The following is a 24,264-nucleotide window of genomic DNA, read 5'->3' on the forward strand; positions in this document are numbered from 1 at the left end:
TTTCTGTCGTTATCGGGAAGCGACCGTTAGCCGGCGTGGGCAGTTTCGTGGCCCGCGCTTGCTATGCGCTTGCGTGCCGCGATATTTCACGACTCGCACCGTTCGTGCATCGTGCTATGGTGCACGAATACTTCAAAAATACGTCCTTTTAATTCGAACAAATTTTCGGGCCCCTTCGAGTTCGAATTATCGAGATTCGACAGTAGTTTTAATTGTGTTTCGATGATACGAATTTCGGCTAATACGAATATTTTTCGTGACCCCGTGAGATTCGTATCATCGAGCTTTTACTGTACTGGCAAACACAAAATCATGATAGACTTCTAGGCAAATAATCTATTGATCCAACTCAGCTTAATATTTTCCTTTAGTGTCCAGTTAAAGTGTGTGATATATTAGAACTTCCTATTGCAGAATGGTTTCATGAATGCCAGCATATACCTGGGTCAAGCACTCGTTGGAATCCTTTGTGGCTACTTGGCTGACAAGCTTCGCAAGAAAGAAGTCCTCGGTGTAACTGCCATAAGAAAGACTTTCGAGTGTGCAGGTATGTTGTGGGGATGCGCGACTCTCACACGTCCCCTGATGCATGGCTCCCGTCTCCTGTAATCCGGCTTTGCCGCGTAGCTTTACGGCGGCGGATTTGTGGTTCATTGCAAGAGATGGCGCGAGTGTCGGGCTGCTAACCCCTCCTAACGGCGGGGTTACTTAGGCGCAAAAGGCTGAAGGCACTTGTCTTTTTGGCTTGGGGTCGGCGAGCAGCACGCAAGAACTGTTCGCGCGTTCGCTCGCCCGCTTTGCGGGACCATCCCGAGAAGGCTTAGGAGCAGGACACCGGTATGGACGAGCGCGGATCGTTCGAACTCGCACGTGCATGGTCACGCGAACGACTAGGCAATGGTGTCATAGCATGGGCGAGCATATTCGCTCGCTATCCGGTCGCGGTGAGTCGGACTTGCTTGATTTGTCGCGCGCCCATGTGAATGTTCTATGGGTAGTAATTCGGCTAGCATGCATTAATGTATGAAAGGTGCAATAAATGCCCTTTTGATTGTTTGCACAACTGTGTTGTCGTTCCTTTGTCCCAAGAGCACGTGTGAGATCCCATAATGTTGATGATCATTGTTGTGCACTTGGTTTCATAATTGTTACTTCTATGTTCCATTAGAGCCTTGTTATACAAAACAGTCAGGACTTAGCTAAATTTTTCAGTGTGTCAAAAGTTTGCAGCGATCTTATTTGGCATGCAATAGCACTGAACTATAAAAAAAAAAAATTGTTTTTCTTAGCCCATAATAATTTTTGTTTTCGTATTGGGAGCTTTGCTACAAGTTCTCTTGCCCCCCTTCGAACCTTTATCATATATTGAACTGAGAAAACTGTTATTGAACTAATTTTACTCTAAATAGCTAATATCAAGCTAGAAAAATGATTTGATTATGTTTATTTGTTTGGGGTCATGGTTTAGTTTAGGCTTGGCGCAATAAAAAAAAATGTTATCCAAGTACTACCTGGATTGAACCGACGATCATGCAACTTCAGACCCAGTGTGGTGGCTCAGTGGCTATAGCGTGATGTTGCTGAGCAGGAGGTCGCAGGTTCAAGTCCTCGCCATGGCGGCCACATTCTGATAGGGACGGATTGCGAAAACGTTCATGTACTTGAATTTAGGCGCACGTTAAGGAATATGAGGTGGTCGGAATTAATCAACAGTCTCCTACTGCAGCATCCCTCATAGCCGACTGTGCAGTTTTGGGATCTTAAAAAACCTAACAATTTGATACAATTTCAAGCTGAGCATTCTAACCACTACAATGTGGCCGCTTTGCCCTAGCAGACAGTGTGCTGGGCTCTGACAAATGTTGAGCTCATCTTGAGCACCACACCGCAGCACTGACCGGGACTTGGTGCCTGCTACCTTTGGCGGTACATGTGCACCGCTGCACACACTTCTTTTGCTTTACTGGTGCTCACACTGCACAGCACATGCCTGCTCGATTCCAGGGTATTGTAAAGCAAATTAAAAAAGTAAAATTCTTGTAATCATGCTGCTGCCTGCAAGCTGCATGCTTCTTCAGATTGTGTAGGAGCTGCTTATCTTTGTCTCAGAGTTTTCAGGAGTTGTTCCGATGGCACTGCTGGAGCTATTCTCTCAGAGTTTTTCGGCAGTGCCAGATGGTTTTTTCACCTATGTGAGTCTCTAAACGTGTTGAGCACTTGGAGACTCATATAAGTGAAGCAGTAGCACCTTTGAAACAGCCCACGAGTGCAGTGGTTCTCTTTCGTTTCTCACATTTGTGCCATAGCTAGCATAGTGTATTTATAGTATCGTATTTTCCGGAGTATAAGGCTCAGTGTCTTTCTGAAATTTTCTTCGGTGCGTCTTGTAGAACGGTGCGACTTGTGTACGTTTTTTTTTCCGGAAAAACTGCCGTCAAAATTGGATTCTATGTTATGACCACGCGAAGCACTCTGGTTGACTTAATTGCTACAGGTTCTGTGCGCTCTATCGAGGTACCGGGTTCTCGTGATCTAGTTCTCGAGCGCTGTGCGAGACGGATGGAGCAGCAACGCTAGCGGCGGCAGGCCGACCGCGAGTCGACCGACCCCGAAGTTGGCGCATCTGCAGATCGCTGTCAAGATAGCGTGCCGCTGAGCAAACTACACAGTTGCTACCGAAGTACAAGCCGCCCCCTCCCCCCTCCCTCCCTCCCGCACTGCCTTCCCGCTTTCCTCCCTTGTGTGTGATTCGGCTCACTGTCGCACACTTCCACTCGCACATACAGCATACGGCGCGTGGGGACGATGTTGTCGCCCTCGCGGCAACCACGATGGCAGAAATGCACCTGGAGTGTGTGGGGATTGAGGGAGGTGCCGGCGCCATTGCGTGGGCTTTACCTGGTCTGCCATCCCCCGCCTTTCCCCGTCCGCTCCCAGCTGGTTCAGCAGTGGCGCTTCACTCGGGGTGGTTTGTGGTGAGGGTGGGGCACTCACGTCACGGCGCAGCCGCGTTTCGGTTGCTAGCGGCGGGGCATGGGTCTCTTATCTCCTGAACCAGCGCAGGGTACGTACATGCTTTCCTCTCGTCCGCTGACACCTTTGTGACTAGGACTTGAGCTAGTGCACGGTGCCTTTGCCCGTGCGGGGAGCGCGTACTCTGTGCTGATCCTTTCCCGACGCTAAGCTGACAAGCGGTGCCTAGCGCTCGCGCGAGGTCATACCACGCCGAGCCGCACTTGCCGAAAGCCAAAGCCGAAGGAGATTGCCTGAGCTCTCACGAGTTGACCCATTGGTTATCGCTGAAGCATGGAGCGTAGCCGCCGGGACTTTTCCTAGCGGTGTCCCAGCTTGAGCCTGTGCTCTCGCAGCGACGTGCTATAAGCGCCCGTTTCTGTATTTTTGCCCTTGGTGCGGGACCCCTTTGGTTCCCCGCCGCGCAGGCATTTGTGCAGTGCTGGTGCCGACGGATTCAATAAACGGTTTCCGTTAACTCAGGGCATTACTGTCTTTTTGCGTGCGTCGCTTGGTAACCCCTTGCGGCCTGAGCTCGCGCACAGTGGTGCTGGAGGCGATGGCTGACGTGGCCCTGTGGCTCGCTAAGCTCGAACCCGCGGTGGTTGATCACCTGTGAGACACTAAGAACCCACAAGTGTCTGTATCATTGCTATCGCAATTATATGGGAAATATATGACACCCATACGCTTGCGCATGACCCGCGTTCACGGAGTGAAACGGCACTGTAATTTTTTTAAATCGCTTACCGAACGAACAGGTGCGTCTTATACACCGGTGCTATTTATATACGTTCTTTATTGGAGAAACTGCTGTTTTGAGGGGGGTGCGTCTTATACAAAGGTGTGACTTATAGACCGGAATATACTGTACTCACACTGCATGAAAAATGCCTGTTCACCATGATATAATGTTTTTGATCGCCGCATTTTTCACAGCCACTGAAGGGAATGGAAAAGCCAGTGCAGTAATGGACTCACTTGGTTATTTGAACTTTGTAATGACATCATTACTTCATCCATAGGAGTGCTGTATAATGGCTACAAAATATTTGGACATCTAGCAGTGGTCTTACTTTTCTGACCGTAACTACAAAAGCAGCTCCATATCCTGCGCTGTAGTAATTCTCCCGTGTTGTGTTTTTTGGCCTCTAGGCCTAACAGCAAAGTGATCGTGATTGAAACAACCAGAAGCCACTAAAGTAAGTTATTACTATGACAAGCTGAAGCAATAGCAGCTTTGAAGCAGCCTGCGAGTGCAGTGGTTCTCTTTCGTTTCTCATATTTGTGCCATAGCTAGCATAGTATATTTATAGTACTTGCACTACATGAAAAATCCCTGTTTACCACGATATGATGTTATTGATAGCCACATCTTTTTCTTAACAGATATTCAACCTATTCACAAAACAGTCTGTAGATTTTAGTGAATTTTGAATGTTACTTTAGCAAAACCTACACAAGACAAATGTCAAGGACACTTCACGTGGACCACCAGTAAAAAAAAAATAATGAGGAAACATACAGGGCAATAACATCAAATGACATAAGATTGAATGCAAAGCAACACAGACCAATTTCCTTTTATCTAAATTTAGCTACAAAAAGGTGGATATGTTTTTGTGAGCTGGTTAATGCTTATTTTATCAGCGCTGGCACAGATGGACAGCTACGTGCACAAAAAATGTTTGTGTGTGTGACTGTCTGCCTGTGCTATGGTCAAGGCAGAGCGCAGCCTCCCTAACCATGGGTTATCTCCTTGCTCTTTGAATCAGTAGCAGAGCTAATGGAAATGCAAATTGTATTAGTGTATTCTGAACCCTCCTCCCCTTTGCAGGCCTTGCTGCAGTAAGCGCTGGACTGGTTGGAGTAACGTTTGCCCGGTGCGATTGGGTTGCCGCCTACATGATGCTTCTGCTCTCCAACACATGTGCTGGCGTCCTCTATGGTGGTGACGCTGTCCTGCCCATTGACCTTGCACCTGATTTTGCTGGCAAGTGAAGCATTTTATCTTTTTTTGGCTGCAAATGTTGCTTACTTGTGTGGCAGAAGAATCTCACAGTTTGCTGTTGTATAAGAAACTGTTTTCATACTGGGTGTAATTGTTTTTAAGCAGATGTTTCTTCTGTGGGAATAGTGTAATTGGCACCTGCACTCAACCTTTAATCTGTATGAGTTGGCATTGACTGTTTCCGTTAAAGGGGCCTTGCAACATTTTATATGGAAGGTGTGGAATGTAGCTAGTATTAAAGGGCATCCCCTCATGAACCTCTTGCAACAAAAAGTTATTCAATATGCCTTGTTTGAAAGGAGTTATCAGCAATCAGATGTTTTCGTTGTCACAACGTAATATCCTTTTCCTCCTTTCTTTCATTCAAACTGCATTCAAAGCTTTGCCGCCATGCCCAGGTCATGCCATGTTCTGCACATCTTCGTGCACAACCTTGAGATTGTGTGGTGCAGCCCTCTGTTGCATTGCTTGATCCGAATCCTCCTTGCCTGATAGACCGTAGTTCCAGCACAGTGGTATCATTATTTGCCACCAGGTGTCACCACCACCCTATCAGTGATGAGACTTTTTCAGTTTCTCATTTGGCCATTAGTAACGCTTAGTTATTAGAGTGTTATAGCTGAGCGGCATTACGGGCCAGCAGAACAAGCGGGCAAGCGGAGATGGGAAGCGCCGCACGAAAGGAAGAGTTTTAGCTCAGCGATCCCTCGCTTGGTTTGCTGCGTCACCTGTCGAACAAGGTTGGAGTTAGCGTCAGCTCGCTGCCGAACGCTAGCTTCAGGTTCTCTATCGCAGTCATCCACTTCAAATCGTCGCCAAACAGCCTTGTTGCTGAAACCTCTCGCAGGATACAGAGGTCCTCTTCAGTGGTGAAACACCTCTGAGGCTTTTTGCCTGCAGGCGAGCCAGCATCGCTTTGAAGACGACGCCGACGACATGCCACTGCTGTTTCTGCTGGTGGTTGCCATGTTTGTTTTGCAAAAACGCTGGTCCGTTGCGCGAGCTCTGCTGGGTTGAGGAAACTAGCGGAGCGAGCAGCCCACTCCGTAAACACACTGGCCGCCCCAACGTACTGCACATGCGCAGTGGCGTCGCCTCTTGCCCGCTGGGCCCACTGGGCCGTAAACCCGCTCAGCTATAACTCTCTATTATGTCTGAGAAATTCTGACCAATGGTTGTCATGTGAAATGTGCATCGCAATATGCATGAAAAGGGGAGGATTTCAGGAACTTGAAAGAGATAGCAGGTGGCTTTTTGAATGAAACTGTGTGCTGGCTCCCAGTATAAGGCGAAGATGTTCGTAGTAGTATTGTCTGGTGAATAAGCAGGTGCATTTACTATGTTTAAAGAGTGTTGCAGAACTCCTTTAAGGCTGCATACCTGGAGTGGTGATTTTAGTGAATTACTGTAGACACATTCATTAGCCTTCCTTGGCCTTTGTATAATAATAATAATAATAATAATAATAATAATAATAATAATAATAATAATAATAATAATAATAATAATAATAATGTAACAGATTCTAAGAGATCCTACGTGCATTTTGTGTTTACGTCCCACTTCTTGCTGGGGCACAAATGCATTATTATGTTGCTGTCAGAGTCAGTGAAGGTTAATATATTTATAATAAGCACATTCACTGAATATTTTCTTTTCTTTTTTTTTTCTTTCTAATTAGGTGCTGTCATGGGCCTCACAAACTGTGTTTCCAATACTGCTGGAATTTTTGCACCGCTTGTTGTTGGCTACCTGACAGAAAACAATGTGAGTAAGCATGCATATCCAGTAATATTTCAGGCAATCCAGCTGCATCACACCACATTATGTCCCTGTGTTTGTGCACGAAGGTAGCTGTGCCTATCTTTGTTCACTTGGAAGACTGCTGGAGAGTGTGTCCTGAACTCTTAAGATGTAGTGCTTTTACCGAAATTATGACTATGATTATTGAGACAGCAATGGTCATACGCATATTAGCAGACTTTATATATGCTGTCTATATTATAATGATGCCTCATAATTGGGAAAACTTTCTATAGTATTGAATCTTGAGGCATTGACTGCGTGAGTGGTACCGATATCTAGGCTTGTGCGAATATTCAATACAGTGGAATCTCGATGATACAAATCTCACGGGGTCACGAAAAATATTCGTATTAGCCGAAATTCGTATCATTGAAACACAATTAAAACTAGCTAAATTAAAGAGTCAGAGGTGAACTCACTCAAGCACACGCACGTAAAAAGCATTTACTGTATAGACCACTTATAATGTAACCGTTTATAGTGCAGAACTGGCTACAATGTGGCCTTTTCCGACTCCCGTTTACCCTCCCATAGAACTCCATGAATACGCATACCGCTTATAGTGCAGCCACGGCAGACGAAATACCGGTTATAATGCGGCTTCTGCGGGAAAATCTCGCCAACAAGGGCGGTAGCGAGCACGCTTCGCAATGAGGTGCGCCCACCGATGGGAGAGGAGATCAACGAGGGCGTGCGGAGGAGGAGCATGAGCCGTGGAGCATGAGTCCAAGGACGATAAAATCGTCGCCGCGCGCCGTATGTGCGAGTGAAATCGCGCAGGGGACGCGCGCCTTCACGGAGAGCGACCGCACAGCGGAGAGCAAACGCGACTTCCATTGCGCGAAAGGTAAGGCTGTGGGAGTATGGGAGGGAGGGAGGGTGGGCGACACTGTGCTGCAGCACCAAATGCGTATCTTGCAACCAGGCGCAAGGGAAACTGGCGACAATCTCCCACGCAAAAGGAGCAAAGCGGGAAGGCAGCACGGGAGGGAGGGGGGGGGAGGGCGGCTTCTACTCTGCCAACAAATGCGCTCGCGCCTGTGCCGGCTGTCGGTGTTGTCGCGCGCACCGTATCTTGAAAGCGATCTCCACACGGCTCTAACCTTTGTATGTGCTGTGCTTACGCCGCTCAGTTTCCGTTGAAGCGATAGACCGCACGAACCTTCGCTCGCTGCGGTGGCCACGCTTCCCCACGCAGGCACAAAAGGAAAAGCAACAAAAACGCCACCGCTTCAAACTCTTCGTGCCCAGTTGCGGCCTCCGCGCTGTCCGGCGCCACGTCTGCGCCTCCGCACCAAAAGAGAAAGGGAGAAAGCGCGTGACTATGCGATGTTCTCTTTCGCGGCCGTCGGTGGGGTGGCCTTTATTCGTATCAACTAACGCGGGTCGAAAATCGATTTGTAACAACGTTTCTCTAGCACGTTGCAAAGTAATGGGGCTCGGCCGGGACCACAGAAAAATTCGTATCATCCGGAAATTCGTATTAGCTGTGATCGTATCATCGAGATTCCACTGTATTAATTTATTGAATATTTGCTCGAATATTATGATGTTTTATATTCACTCTGGCTCGAATTTCAGTATTTGAAGTATTTAAAACAAATGAATATTAGCATTTTTCTGTGTATAAGCCACACCCCCAATTACAGACACCCCGGAAATAAAAAAGAAAATCTAAGTGTAGAACCCATTTAAATACCTGCATACAGTGCCCATATTTGTGAAAAGTCTCCATTTGCAGATACATGAATCATCCACTATGTATCTTCAGCAAAGAAGCTCTGTTTCCTACCTTTTCAGTGACGCTGATAACGGAGATCTTTGCCCTAAAAGTGGTTTCATGGCAGTGTGGGTCCCGCGGCCGTGAAACCACATCTTAAGTCAGAATTCTCATATAACCTGCACCCTGATTTTACAGTGAAAGGGGCCCGAACCACCCCTCGGTCTTGGTGAAATACAGTTAAACCTGGATATAACGAAATTGACAAATTCCCGAAAAACTTCGTTATAAAGAGGATTTCGTTATATGCAGGTTCGGCACGAAAATTCGAAACAGAAACGCTTACCGTATTTACTCGATTCTAACGCGCCCTCAATTGTAACGCGCACCCGTTTTCCGTTTTGGTCGAAGCACTCATCCTTAAAATGTCACACCAGGTACTGGATGCGTGGACGCGTGTCGTTTCGCACAAGCGCGAGGCATCGCAAACGAATAGCGAGCGTCACGATGACGTCGTAGCGTCGTATAGTGTTACAGTAGAACCTCGCTGTTACGTTCCCGGGGGCTGCGTTTTCCCGGCTGTTCGTTTTCGGCCGGTCCCGGCACAGCTCCCATAGAACCCAATGCATTGGTAACCCCGCTGTTGCGTCGCAACTGTGGGACCGTTCCCGCATCATACGTTGCGAACTGCCACCCCGCGCTGGCCCGAGCGGCCATTTTGACTTTTCATGTCGCTTGGCTTGGTGGCTTGACGATGGCTTGGCCAAAGTGCCGGGGGCGACAACTGTGACGCATTTTCGGTTTCCGCCAGCAAAAGTATGGCCCTTGAGATCCGTATTTGCTATATAAAGATGGTGTCCATGACGCGTTGTGGCCCTAAAATTGGTTTTGGCTCATAGATATTCCGTATATAAGGGTACGCCCATGCTAGCGGCAAAAAACGCGCGCGTCATGCAGCGAGCGGCAAGTTGCCGCGCGTCAGCGCTTTGCCGCGGGGCCACCGTGGCACGCGCGTCTCGCCGCGTGTAAAGCCCCTATATATAAAAAGTAGCGCCATCCACTTCTCTCCTCCTCCGTTCCACTATCACGCTCGGCACGACCAGCGCGATCGAGGCGCGATATCGACAGTGGCGCAGCCTGCGTCGGGCCTGCCGTGGCAGACGACAGCTAACGCGCTACCAGAGGAAATCCGAGGAAAACTTCGATCGCATCCTGCGGAGAAGTTTTTGAGGGGCGATTTTGCTTCGTCAGTCAGTAACTGGTCTTAATAATGCCGTTTTAGAAGTAGCAACGCGACGATGCGAGACGGCGCAAATATCAAGTGTGCAGCAAGCGTTTGTGCACGCCGGATGGTAAACAAAAAAGGCCTTTTGCCCTCGCCTTGTCGGTTGCGGCAACTTAAGGCGCAGCAGCATGCCATCACAACGAAGTTCTTGTCCCTAACACGTTTGATCCGTTTGTGCGTACAGCACTTTCGTCGCACAGGCCCGAGAATGGCAGTCGGAGCGCGCTGGAAAGGAAAAAAATATACAAAAGCGCAACGCGAGCTTCCACGTGACACGGATTGGCCAATGGGGGAGCGGAGAGGCTGGGGTGACAGGAGGTGGCGAGGAGGAAACTCCGGGGTGAGCGCGGTGGCGGCAAGATCTAAGAATGGCGCTACTTTTTATATACAGTAGAACCCCGCTGTTACGTTCCCGGGTGCTGCATTTTCCCGGCTGTTACGTCGTTTTCGGCCGGTCCCGGCACAGCTCCCATAGAATCCAATGCATAGGTAACCCCGCTGTTACGTCGCAACTGTGGGACCGTTCTCGCATAATACGTTGCGAACTGCCACACCGCGCCGGCCCGAGCGGCCATTTTGACTTTTCATGTCGCTTGGCTTGGTTGCTTGACGATGGCATTGGCCGCCCAAAGTGCTGGGGGTAACATTTATTACGTATTTTCGGTTTCCACCAGCAAAAGTACGGCCTTTGATATTCGCTTTTGCTATCTAAAGATGATGTCTATGACGCGTTGCGGCCCTAAAATTGGTTTTGGCTCATAGATGTTCCGTATAAAGTCCAAGGGCGATAACGCCATCGCCGCGCGCCGTATGCTTTCTTTCGTGCGCGAGACGCAGTCGTCGGCTCCCCTCGCACGCTTTCACTCGCACATACAGCATACGTTGCCGCGCGGCCGTGTGCTGAATTTGCGAGTGAAAGCATGCGAAGGGAGCCGACGACTGCGTCTCGCGCGCGAAGGAAAAGCAGGGAGGAAGCGCGCCTCCTTCCGTTGCGCTCGAGGCACCAGCGAGGGGGGGGGGGATAGCGGGCAGCGTTGTGCTCTGGCATCATACTGCGCGGCGGCACGCGGTCCCGCGGGCCGTGTCTTGAAAGCGATCTGCGTGGGGGCAGATTCTACGCAGTGTAGGTGCGTCTGCGGCTCGTGGCTTTGTGCGTACTGCGTGTTCACGGCGCTCAGTTTGGGTTGAAGCGATAGACAACAGCACGAAGTTCACTTCGCTCGCTTCTGCAGCGGCGCTTAACTGCGCGTGTGCGCTCTCATCGAGTGTGATGTGTTCATGTTTGCCTGTGGGCGCTGACACCATGTTTGTTAATTAGTTAAAAACCGAATGTTTACAAGTTTATACAGACTATAAAACTACTATTCTTACTTTGTATAGCTCATCGCCATCGATACTTCGGCTGTCGGGCGAAACTACTTTTTGTCGCACGTAAGAATTAAAATAATATTGTGTGCAGTTCAACACTACTCCCATTGCTCAATTTTTCCTGTTTCCTGGCTCTTGCGTTTCCCGGCTCTTACGTTTTTTTTTTACGGTCCCGTGAAAAACGTAACAGCGGGGTTCTACTGTATAGGGGTTTTAGCCGCGCGGCAGCGCGATAAGATCTCCCGCACTCTCCGAACGGGCGAGCAACACCGCGAGCGCTCGTTGTTTCATGCGAGAGACAACGATTGTCCATTGAAAACCCGGCGCGGACCGGCGGCGTTCCGGTTGTGATGGCTCCGTGACGTCACCCTCGTCGCTCTGGATTGGTTCTTCACCTCGCGGCACGCGGCATTTGCCGCAGAACCCATTTCGCGCGGTACGCCGCAAGACCCCCGATTCCTGCCACTTTTGCCACGCGCGGCATGACGCGTTGCCGCGTGATTCTGACGCACGTTTTTGCGGCGTGTTTTTGCCGCTAGCGTGGCCGTACCCTAAAGTCCAAGGGCGATAACGCAGTCGCCGCGCGCCATATGCTGTATGTGCGAGTGAAAACGTGCGAGGGGAGCCGACGACCGCGTCTAAATCTCGCGCGCGTAGGAAAAAAATGTCACAGTTTCGCCCTAAGGGCGAAGCAATGAATGCGATAGCAACACAGCAATGTCATACGAAGTAAGGTGAGCGGCTTTGGTAGCAATATGAATTATAGTAAACATGAGCTGATTAAGTAAGCAGGTGTGCTGCGGCGTAAGTAGACCGACATGAAGAGAGACTCGATGACCACGAGAAGGCGCGTGTGAAACGGTGGTGTGGATGAGAAGCGCTTCCCGTGGGCAGCGCGCGTGCGAAGGGACACACCTGTAGCGCTGCACTGCCGATCCGGGCAGCATTGCATGTGTAGCGTGCGTTGGAAAATGTGGCCCGACTATTACTAACTGAATGAACAAGCGTGGTGGGAGCGCGCACAAACAAACATGAATAGATCGCACTGAATGACTGCAGACAACGACTGTCAAAACGCTGGCAGCAAGTGCATACGCCGCAGCGGGCGAAGGTACGTGCAGTCTATCGCTTCAACGGAAACTGAGCGGCGAATGCACGGCGCATAAAGGTCAGAGCCGTGTGGAGATAAGAGACGGTGCGGGCGAGCGATGAGCGCGGTTGTTGGCAGCGTAGAAGGTTGTTGTGTAACCCTAGCGCCAATAATTTCTCAGTCACTAAACTGTAACTATGGGGGCCGACAACTGGCAAAACAGCACTGGTTAGGCCTAAGAGCCAAACCGACGGCAAGCTGACGCTGGAAGTTTGCAGCGCATCGAGGATCAGGCCCCAGATCATGCGTGCGGGCTAGACTGAGGACTGCAAAAGCGGCGAGCATGCCTACCAAGTTCGTCTGTATGCTTACAGAATGCAATGGGTTAAGCGTGCGTGTAGATGGAAAGCATCTAGCTGAATTAGCTCAACACAGCAACTGCCGGTGTTATGCAGTCAAGGTCTTACTTCACAGTATCGTGAGGACGTTTCAGGGGCGAACGCGTTTCAGGGGCAAACATGTTTCAGAGGCGAGCACGCAAAGCTCCTGTGGCCTCAACCACCACAAAATTTTAAGTAGACTGAAGCACAACAGTGAGCAAGAGTCTGTAAACAAGTTGTCTGTGCTGCTGGAGTTGTAAGAAATCTTGTACTTGCATTTTTGCCTGAAAATATCTAAATAATGGGTTTTGAAGATAAAGAGGTGCGCCAGTTTCCTTTTTTACAAGCAAAGAACCAACTTTTCTTAGATTTGTCAACATACGACTCTTTATATCAAGCTTTTATGCAAATCCCACAATAATTCAAAGTATTTGCTTCAAAATTATTTGACACTAATTACTATTCAGTTTGACTTAACTTAAAATCAATATATATATATATATATATATATGTGTGTGTGTGTGTGTGTGTGTGTGTGTGTGTGTGTGTGTGTGTATATTTGCACTACTGTGCTCATATTTTTTTTTAATTGCAGGACACTTGCTTAATTGTATTTTTAGGTGACACAATATTCTGTAATGCCATCCAAAATTCACTCTGTGGTTCTGCTTATTTTTCTCGCTGATATTCTGTTTTGCATTTTTTGAGAGAGTGGGATTCCATGTGGTCTCGAGGAGATACTAGTGATAAGGGATGGTGAAGATCAGAAATGTATTGCTGCACCATTAAGCTTTCACGCTGAAGTAGACCTGGTAGCTCTTGCATTGTATCGGTCAGTGTCCTGTACCTGTAGTCTTCATTGAAGTCTATAAGCACTGCATTTTGTGGCAACATGGTAGATCCTTGCGTGTATATCAGCCGCATTTTGAGGAGCATCGGCAGGTGTATTTCACGCACTCATGTCACGGGTGCTGCGCACATCATGCTCCATTGAAGATGTTGCATAGATGGCAGCCGCAGCACTTTCATTTCTTTTCCTTTTTTTTTTTTGTGCAAACCGCAGGAGACCATTGCACGGTGGAATGCCGTGTTTTACATTGCTGCTGCGGTGTGCGCCTTTGGAGCCGTGGCATTCTTGGTATTCGGCACGGCGGAAGTGCAATCGTGGGCTCATCCGCCGGCCACTCCTCTTGGGGGCTCAGCGGCTATGCTTGTTCCAAGTGATGAAGTTCTCGACGACGGTCCACTAGAGGGCGCAAAGGCTACAAGTTCTTATTGGCACTGACAGCATTTATTGGTGTGCCCCACAGCGTCAGTTAGCACAGTGGACTGTTTTGCTGGTGCCGACTGACTTTTTCTTTCTCCATTCCCTGGAGGAGAAAGAGTAGTGTTCCCGCTGATCTACTGTGATACTAACGAGCATGCTTTATATGGCTTTTTGATTGACCAGGCTCCTCCTAAGGAAAGCTTTCAAAGCTTTGCTTCGAAATGCGCAAGAGCCCAGTTGATTTTTAGAGCACCAAGTACTAGTATGCTTACTACGTCTGTTTAGTCTCTTCCTCTGCTGAAGCATTCTTTGGTTTTTTGATTGCGTGTGTTCTATACTTTCCTCGGAGATTCACTTGAAGACTGTTTGCTTGTCGTGATGCCCACTGCGGTGATGCAAGTGCTTTTATGCCCTGCATTTATGCTCAATGCATTTTATTTTTTCTCATGAATTGTTAATGTGCTTAAAGAATGTATTTTAGACGATAATCAGACTAGTCATTAAGTCATAGCACATGTGACTCAATGAAACAATTATACACATGGTACAGTGGACTTTCCCTGCCACTGGCATGGCCTTTTCAGTCCTATAGTATTTGTGCCATTGAAATGCTTTATGCTATTGCATTTTAAAATCTTGGCTAGTGTACATGTTATTTTTATTTTCAGGGAGGTTAAACGCGCTGTCTAGTCGTATAAGGTAAATTTCATTGGTTGACCACCAGTCTATGCTTTGCATTAGTGAAAAGGCACGAGTTACACCGCTAAACTGGCATGTAAAAAACAATGTATGCCCCGTGCCAGTGGGTGGCAGATTCAAGTTGCTGTTATAACAAATGCGTGCCACGGTAACTTGCACGGCTCACTCACTTTGAAACTGTGGCTCACATCCAAAATGCTTAGACTGGTCCCTGGCCAATTTTGTCATTGAAAATTATTTCATTGGCTACAGAAAAAAGTGTGCATGGCATAAAGACAGACGTGGTTATGTCTCTGTGCTTTGTAATGTAGGAAAAAGAGCAGGCCAACGTTATTGTGCATTGTAACAGCTCTTATATCCCACTGCGTGGAATCTCAAACCAGGCATTTCAAGAGGATCGAGAAGTGATTTGCTCATGCTTCAAGTGAGCCGTTGAAGTGTGCAGTCATGCACTGAATCAATAGTAGAGCATGCATTCTCTCATAAGGAACAACAAAAGTTCATTCTAACTGACCGCTGGAATTCACCATTCTTTTTCGCGATTCCTCTGATAGAAGTAGCATTTAGTTTATGTAACATATAAACCTGACGGCACATGTACAAATACTGCTATACGTGGCTTTATTTTTATGTGCTGTACAGAGACTGTCCATGACAGATGCTTGCTAGCAAGGCAATGTGTTGATATAGTGCTTGTGCATATGCTCGATCATGAAAGCAAATTGTACGTACAATACATTGGAAACCTTGGCATGTGCCCAAAGTGACCACAGGAGGCTCTTTAGGTTTGGGGGGGCTCTTCATTCTCCGTCTCCCTGTGCAAAGTATTCTTTCTCTCAAGTAGCATAGGCGAGTCAACAGAAATGCTGACATTTTAGCAAATATTCTGCTCTATCAAGCAGATTTCTGGCTTATTTTGGTGCCAGTATTGCGCATTAAGTGCATAGCAGACTTTTTAAAGTAAATTATGAACGAAGCCTTTTCTAGCAAATCTTTGGAGCATTCGCAGAAACATTTAGTCAAGTCTAGCAGATTTTTAATTTTTGATTTTGCTGGATCTTTTCCTAGAAATGATCTTCGGAGCTTGTTGTTTGACAACGTGGACATTACAATGAAATGTCTGTCGATTCACTCGGTGCATTTGATTTCATATAACACAGTGATTTACTAAAGGTATTTGATAATGGCCCTGTTGTCTGCAAATGTGACATTACTGACATATACATAAATGTTTACATGCATTGTATGTTTGTTTATAGTAGCTGCCAAATTCCCTTACCAATTATAATTTATAATTGATACTTCCACTACTATAAAATACCTGTTTGTCAAGGTTAACCTTGTTGAAATCTTTCCTAGCGTCTATTTAGTAGACTGCAAAGTATTTAGCGTACCCTAGCTGACTTTCACTGTTGCATATTAGAGGAATATTGGCTAGAGAAATACGGTAGACTTCCTTTAATTTGACTTCGTTTGATTACATCCTGACCGAAGGTCCTGGCCCATGCATTTCTATCATTCACTTTCATTATTTCGATTCAACAATTGGCCTTCGCTGAATAATTCGAACTTGACCAATCAGCACGCACGCGCCTGACCCCTATAGTAACCCCAATAATGACGCCTTTATTGGCAATGCATGCCTCGGTAGTGCTTAGGGAACAGTGATCACACAAATTTCACGTCGAAAACGCTTATTTTTGACCTGCCCTAGGAGGATTTTTAAGCAAGAACTGTAGCTCACAATGTCTGATTATGGCATAACACACGTCTTTTTCTTTCTTTTTGCTAGTAAATTGGGCCATTAATTGCTTGTGCAGTGCAAATAGACACCAAACAAAAACTGCTTGCGCGGCGTTTGTATGCTTTACTGCATAACACAAATGTATCGCGGCGAAGACGACTTCAAAATTGTGTGGCAAAGCTTATTTTTAAAATGCTGGTTGCCATTGTGCAGCAAATGTTAGACACTCGCCAATATTTACTGCCAAATAATCTCGCTCACCTTAAATTTCTACATTGTTTAGGAGCTTTAATGGCATTTTTATGTTAGTTTTCTGCTTCCGACAGATAAAAAGTGGGCACGCGTTTGACCCGGGGGTGTGCTAGAATCGGGCAAATACTGCCAAATGAGTCAGCAGTATGTTTTGGCCTTTTTTCTCCATCTTATTTATTTAAAGTGACCCACTGGATAATTCGATCAATTTCCTCAGTCCCGTTAGGGTCAAAATAACGGAAGTCGATTGTATAGCAACACTAGTTTACAGAGTAAAGCAGTGTATGTGATTTTTTAAACTGTGGATGCATGCCTACTGGTCTATTAGGTACTTCAACAGCCAGTGTGCATGCTCATGGTAACTCATTTTGTTGAAGCGTCGCTTGCTCAAGTGCTTTTCAGTGCCTTTGCTTATAACAGCCTGCATGTGTGTCACATTCACAAGAATGAATGCAGGCATAATTGTGCTTATTGAAATGTATCGCAGGGAACTGATGACAGTCTAAACGCACCAGCAGGCCTTTATACAGCGATGGCTGTAAAAAGGTACTTTCAGCTTTTGACGTGTATGTATGCCCATCGTTAGGCTGTACCACAAACCTTTGCTCAACCTCCCTAGTTGCTTCAGTAGTCAACTGCTTTAAAGTTGTCTGAATGTTCCTCATTCAGCATGAGGCTCTCCTTTGCGGTGTTCCAGTATTTTATTTTCATGTCATCCATGCTAACCTGCTGGAAGCTGCTCTTCCCCGATGAGGGCAGTGCTTGGCTCATTGACAAGTCATCACATTATGCTTTCATTACTTTTCCCACCTTGTTGCCTAACCTGGTTTTATATAGTTGTAAGCATGCAACATGCCATGCTTGCTCGGTTTGCTTTGTCTCCTCGTCGGCCTGTTTTATTGGTGTTGTTTTTTCAGTGCTCTGCTTCTTCGTGAAATTTAGGTGATGCTAGCTGATAGCAATTTTTTACTACTTTAATTAAGTTAAACCAGAACATTACATTAAGTTCAGTCAAAATGAGAAATGTTGATAAGCAATGCATTTATGCTAAACTAACAGAGGAGATTTAGAAGAATATTCTGTCTGCATTACATGACTGTTCTCTGTTCTTGGTCCTTCTAACGGTAATGAAAAAAGTCAAATGTTAGGGTTGCGCTTTTCAATTCATGATGTCTTTCTTGCATCTATTACCCTTTGCTATACTTACATTCTTATTCAAACCCAGGCGAATGCACAGGAAGAATGTGTCAAGGACAGTGTGACAGCTTATACAGATTTCTTATAGCGAAAAGTCTGAATGCGGAAAATTCACTGAAGGAGAGCCCGCAGTTTGCTGGCCTGCATGCAGCCTGTTTGGTGGCCAGCTGGCAAGTTGCGGTTGTTGACAGGCTTACGAAACATTGCTTGCAACATTGCTTGCAACATTGCTGGAGCACGTGGTCATAAATATTTGCAGCGGTGCAAATATTTGACATCCACTAAAGTTATTGCTACATTGTGTGCAAGTGCCGCAAGGCAGGGCCTTTTTTATCACTGATACATTTTTCCACGTTGTTGTAACCAAGTTTTACTAACTGCAATCGAGGACATACACGTCACCTGCTCAACGATTGCCGTTGACAGTTGTGAATGTGTGCAAAAGTGCATAGGACCTGAGGGCAAGGATAAAACGTGCTTCCTTTTAGGGGAAGTAATGTTCAGAAATTGCGACATTGTGTAACAAATTTCGATGTGTTCCAGCATTGAAGTCTTTGTTGTTCTTGTGTGATATTTTGGAAAGACGCTCGGCTGTGTCGATGACATTTACAATGGCTCCTTAAAGCTTTCTGCTCCTTAAAGAAAATACATTGCTGTTAGTGTAAGATAGCACTGGTCTTTGGCGTACTAGGCAATGTATAAGTGTTCACACTATTTGAGACCATTGTAATAGGAAGATCTGGGCACATAGCATTTATTTCTGCGGAGCCAATTTTTGTGTAGCTTTTCTGCAATGCTCTGTAAAAAGATCTGAAGAGCTGCTTTGCTGTATAAAATGCTGATGAGGTATACATTGATTTGCTTTTATTTGCGTTTGCTCGTTGTACAGTCTGTAATTGATTGTCAGGGCGAAATAATTTTTCGTGCCTGTTTGCACATTCATGCGTGCACTGTTTTTATGTGACACTTTCGGAAACTGATTTGGACTGGGATGATGGATGCATCTTCGAACACGGGACCTGTACTGTAGGCAGCAGGAGTTTGTGGCCGCGCAAGCATGGACGTAGTCACGTTGTTGCACCATGTGATCCACCGCTGTGGCTCATTGGCTTTGGTATTTTGCTACTGAGCACGAGTTCATAGGTTCGATTCCCTGCTGTGGTGGTCGCATTCCGGGGCAGGGGGCAGAGTATGAAAACGCTCGTGTATACTTACATTTAACTGCACTCATGTCCCACGCGTTTTTTTTTTTTTTGCACGATTCACCCACAATTTCATTCGATTTGCTGTATCACGTGGCCTTGTGCACCTGCTGTTTACAGTCCACGGTTTATGGCAGAGATGCTGTTGAGTAGATGTGCTCGGCTTCACTTTCTGGCAGACGTGCCTGTCTTCTTACTTCCGTTAGATGCACATCGTTCGTCTGGGACAGGTGTGAATTGCAGCTTCGTCATGTGCAATGCACCCAGCTTAGAGGAAACACCGATTGATAAAGGAGCATTAGCTCGTGATAGAGCTAATGCATTATGGAACTAATGCTCATGGCTTTGTCACAGCCCTTCAATTCAAAACTCGCATTATTGCAGGTATTAAAAGCATTGTCTTGTCAGTAGTCCCAGATAATCGTGTGTAATTCAGTAAGGATACAAACAAGTGCGTCTGTGAGAAAAGGAAAGTGAGTGCACATAACACAGCAATTCACATCTTATTTGTGGACGGTTTTGTGTTAGTGAATACATGTCTAGTGTCCACAAAGCCCTTGCACATCAGTGGAGTTTCGTGCAATTTATTGCGTAATGAAAGCGTGTGCATCTGCTCTCTTTCGACTTATAATTGAGTCGCAGATTTTCTGTGCTGTAGTACACTTCAAGTGTGTTGATTGAAAAATTTTCATGGTAGTGAATGAGTAAGCATTGGTAAACTAGTGAAGTTGTGTAATGCAGTGCTAGACCTTGGGAGGTCTTTTATTGTATGCTAGCATGCACGGCTGATTAAAACTCACGTTAGTTGCATTTGGTATAGTACTTTTGTTAAGGCATCAGTTTCTGGGAACTTTTATTTGATGTTTGCATTCAGAAATGTTGCAATAGGTGGTGAATAAAGTAAGCATGAATAAGAATGAAGAAAAGAATTAAAATAGAAAAAGCAGCCAAGTAACGCTACAGTAGCTGGCGCATTCTCTCATAGTTCAGAGCGTTCGTATTTACTTTTAAAATGACTATTCCTCAGTAGCACTCCGCATCCTTGTGCGAACCTGTGACGAGAATATGACAGTTACTGTGATCATAAAGCTCACTTGCAGAAATGCTACATTCGGGACCACTCTACATTTGTGTCCACAGGAGCCGGTGCGAATACTTCCTAAGAGTGGCCCTCTCTCTATTGAAAAAAACATTGTAACCACGCCTCAAATTGCATCAAGACAAGTGAAAAAATCACTGATGGGAAGTGTAAACACACTGCTGCTTGACGTTTAGGCTATAGAAATTGCGCATGCAGCTGACCGTGAGGCATGGTAAAATGCACTAGAGCTTTATATGGCAGACATTGCAATTCAGTCATGTGGTGGAGCGTAGAAACCTCAACACTTATTTTTTCTAGCTAGCTTAAGTTACCTTCTGTCCCAGACTCCACTGTTACAGCTGAGTGGAAGGCGTGCCAGAATATTTATGTTTGGTAATTGCATATATATATATATATATATATATATATATATATATAAAACTGTCAGCCCCAACTACAGCTTCATGACGGTAGTGTAGAAATGTAATTCGTTTGGGGCTTACATGCTTTACAAACTCTTACTTCCTACAGGGAACATTATGGAAAAAAAAAAAAAGAAGCTTGTGGCTACGGTGTGTAAGCTTGCGCAGACTATAATGGGATTTTGTAAGTGTGCGGCCTTGTATACAGATGTGCAAGTGTGTTTGTGTATGTAGTGGGTACAATGAAAACATTTGTATTTCGTGGCTGTAAAACATTTTGACAATATTTGTGGTGGTTATAGCTTATAAGTTTGTAGATAGTATTTGTAAAAGAAATTCTTGGTGTGTGGGCGCAGGCCTTCTTATGTGACTGTCTCGTCATGTTTGAATATTTTTTTCCGCATTCCCTTCCATTCCCGGCAAGTACTGGTACGCTTTCTTTGTCACATACTGTTTATCATTTAGCTTACATCTGGCACTCCTTTGCCACGTTCAGCCAATGTTTTCATCTAAGACAAAGGCATTGATGGTTGCAGTTGGGTAGGGATAAAAAGCAATACTAACATGTGTGCTTTGTGACTTTAATAGACATTAAACAGGATTTCCAAAGCATCTATTTTAGCGTCCATGCCTCAATGATTCTATCCCAGCTGCCCAAATACTTTTAAAGATACACTAAAAAGAACTGTGAAGTTAAGCTGAATATTTATGAAGTTTCTCTCTGGAATAACGAGGCAACCATTATTACCGTGTGAGAAGGTTTATTAAGCTAGAAAGAAAAATGCAAATATGAGAAATGCGTGGCACTGCCACTTTGAACTTTCCATCACGGCACCCAGTGGCAACATGGATTTTGACAGCGTCTGTTCGGGTTTAGTTATTCATTTGCTGGTAAACAAAGATAAAATCACATCCTAAATAAACTAAAGACGCAACCTTGCAAGCTTATAAAATACTTACTGCAGCGACATGACCTAAATGCGAGAAAATACTTTGAAATTCATGGTGCCGCCCTGATGTGCTAGTGCAGAGGTACCAGCGTGAAGTTCAAGAAAGGAAAGGGCCACCTTCGTTTCCTTTGGTAATATTCACCCTTTTTGTATAAAATTAATGAAAAGTAGTTTTAAAACAACATTTCACCGAGCTCTATACTGTTTTAATAGTTCTGTTTAGTGTCTTTTTAAAGGGCTTCAGTTTACTACCAGTATGCTCATTGTTTTATTAAAATGTTTTCCTTTATATGTGCATTCTCGAGCATCCTGATTTGAATAATCTATGTAGTACTGGGTGTCCAAAAAGTGATTGTGCATGGTGAGAATGGTGGTCCTAAGATAGGAAGTTGTATTTATGGCAGTGCATTGATCACTACAGGAGGTGCTTAAGTTGTCCACCACTGGCTGGAAGATATACAGTATGTGAGGACTGTTCTTGTACACCCGTCGTTTGAGGGCACCCCACAGACATATCGGAGGAACTACAGGTATTGCACAGTAATATTGCATGTGAAACTGCCATGTCACTCGCCATTATCATATTTTTTGTTTATTTTCTCACTGCACAGTTACTTTTTGGACACTCTGTGCCTCTTCAGAATACATTGGATCTTTTGACTTATTCACTCTTAAGAACCATCTTCTTATAAATTTATATTGGTAGCATGCACAGAGCATGGTGCAGCATCAGCCCTTCTGGGCTAATGTGAGGTGTCACAATGAAAGTGTTCCATCTGGGCCTCTTGACCCATGTGATGAGCTGGAGAACTACGTATCTCACCATGTCGCTGATAACCCAAACCGCACAAAGTGGCACCGGTTGTGGAGCAATGAACAGTGGCGTTCAAGAAAAACACCAATCTATGGCCAGGTAATGACAATCTATGGTCTAGCCCCGTTGTATGACTGGAGTAGGTAGGTCATATAAAAGGCTACCTACATTACAGTGAAGCTCGTTAATGCAGTCATTGATTCGGTGCTACTTTATCCTGAGATTTCTTGCTAAAGATATTTTTTTGTTAAGGCTAATGTTTGTGGTTTGCCAATCAACTTAGGCTTGTAGGCATCGAATAGAACAGTGCAGGTGATATCGACGGTTTCCGATAAGTTCATTTGCTTTCCTGTCTCGTCATGTGTGCTTGTATTCCAGGGGGAGGAGGGGGGAGGAGGGGGGAGGGGATAGAAGGAACCATCAGGGATTTTTCATTGCACCATTGCATGCCATTATATTTGAGTGTTGCACACTGAATACAGCTTCTATGGAAAGCATCTTTTCAAGGAGAAATATGGCGTAGTGCAAGGGCAAAAACTGCAGTCGCCACTTAGGGTTTTGTCGTTAAATGATAAAAGTGAAAAGCCTTACGTCTGTTATTCTTTCATTACCGCTAGAAATGTGCTAATCTTTGGTGCTGTGCTAATTTTCGGTGCTTCTAAGTTTGAACATTTTATTTCAGGACGTAGTACTCGCAACGTAGACTGCGATACATAATATTATAGTCTGATCACTGGTATTTTGAATAGATGTATAGCAGTAATAATTGCTCGAACAATTTTTTGAGAATTATTATGTGAAACTTCAAAGAAGCACCTCAAGGTACATGAATGAAAGTAATAATTTGCTATCTTTAGTATAAGTACTGAGAGTAACAAAGATCTGAAATATACAAAATATGCACCTGGTTCCTAGTTCCCGAATTTTGTAAGTCAGATCACGCAAAAAAACTGTAAAGATTTGTTGGCAGCCATAACGATGCCCATGCTATGTGGGAAAGCAGTAGCTTTGCAAATGTGAAAATGCATAAGATATATTGTACGGGGAACACTCTGTTTGTACTCTTTGCAGCAGGCACGTGTTTCCTTACTGCGTTCTTTAGGCTTGCGAAACAATGGTTGTCAGGTCAGGGAGCACGTAGAAGCCTCCTCATACATGATTATTGCGTTCAATCAGCTTTTCTATGCAAGCAAGGTGGTGTAATGTGCTTTCAACTGGTGCTGGAGCCTCCACATGCTGTGTTCAGTTCATGTACTGCGCTGTAGAGTAATGTGCAGCGTTGAACAATATTGTATAGTAAAGAATAAGGGCACTTGCACGGGCGGTGTTCAAAATGTAAAAAAAAAGGAAGAGATTCGACAGCTAGGCAAGCTTTGGTCAAAGGTTGGTCTGAAATCGACTACCTGCTCTTGTGTAGATGAAAACGCCACACTCGTAGGATTTCTCATAATTTGAACATACACTGCCAAAGTGCTGACCGTTAAAAGCAACCCATGGTGGGGAAAATAAAATTGCACTTGATATTAGTTGAACACAATTCTCAAAATAATCAGCACTTGTGAGCATCTGCCATTGTTTGAGACGTAGTCGAAACAGCCTATATGTCGGATTTAAAAATTGAAAACCCAAGAGAAGCTTCTGTGTCTCCACTGTTCATGTCATTTAAAAATTATGTAGCCGAGTCGACCAAAGCACAAATTTTGTGCGTTTTTATTGAAGTGGTAAGGGCACTGGAAGCTAGTTTCGACGATACCCCCATTTGAAGTTTTATTTTTCCATACTCCCCAATCTGCCAAATATTGTAAAATCTGACAAATAGTTAAAGTTCGGTTGTCATTTCAGACGGTGCAGTGATGTTGCTAATAGAATAATTCCGACGAAAATATTTAACGACACATACAGAAACTGTTGATCAAATTGATTGATATTTTATAGGCTCGGTAATGAAGGAGTTAAAAGACAAC

The 24,264-nt window shown here is 45.3% G+C and overlaps 1 protein-coding gene across 2 annotated transcripts in view; it reads left to right on the forward strand.

The window, feature by feature from the left end:
* Positions 1–24,264, forward strand: part of LOC119450432 (sialin-like) — a 233,203-nt gene that overhangs the window by 19,762 nt on the left and 189,177 nt on the right. Inside the window, exons 7-10 of one of the 2 annotated variants that reach the window (XR_007466436.1) lie at positions 415–547; positions 4,850–5,005; positions 6,705–6,790; positions 13,736–17,770. Coding sequence is in view for 1 of the 2 variants with exons in the window: in XM_037713877.2 (XP_037569805.1) it covers positions 415–547; positions 4,850–5,005; positions 6,705–6,790; positions 13,736–13,957 (597 nt within the window). In the remaining variant the exon portion in view is untranslated. Of the gene's footprint in view, positions 1–414; positions 548–4,849; positions 5,006–6,704; positions 6,791–13,735; positions 21,149–24,264 lie in introns of those variants that run through there. The other variant, XM_037713877.2, reaches the window with a different exon arrangement.

This window comes from Dermacentor silvarum, chromosome 4, assembly GCF_013339745.2.
Source record: "Dermacentor silvarum isolate Dsil-2018 chromosome 4, BIME_Dsil_1.4, whole genome shotgun sequence".
NCBI classification, from domain to species: Eukaryota; Metazoa; Arthropoda; class Arachnida; order Ixodida; family Ixodidae; genus Dermacentor; species Dermacentor silvarum.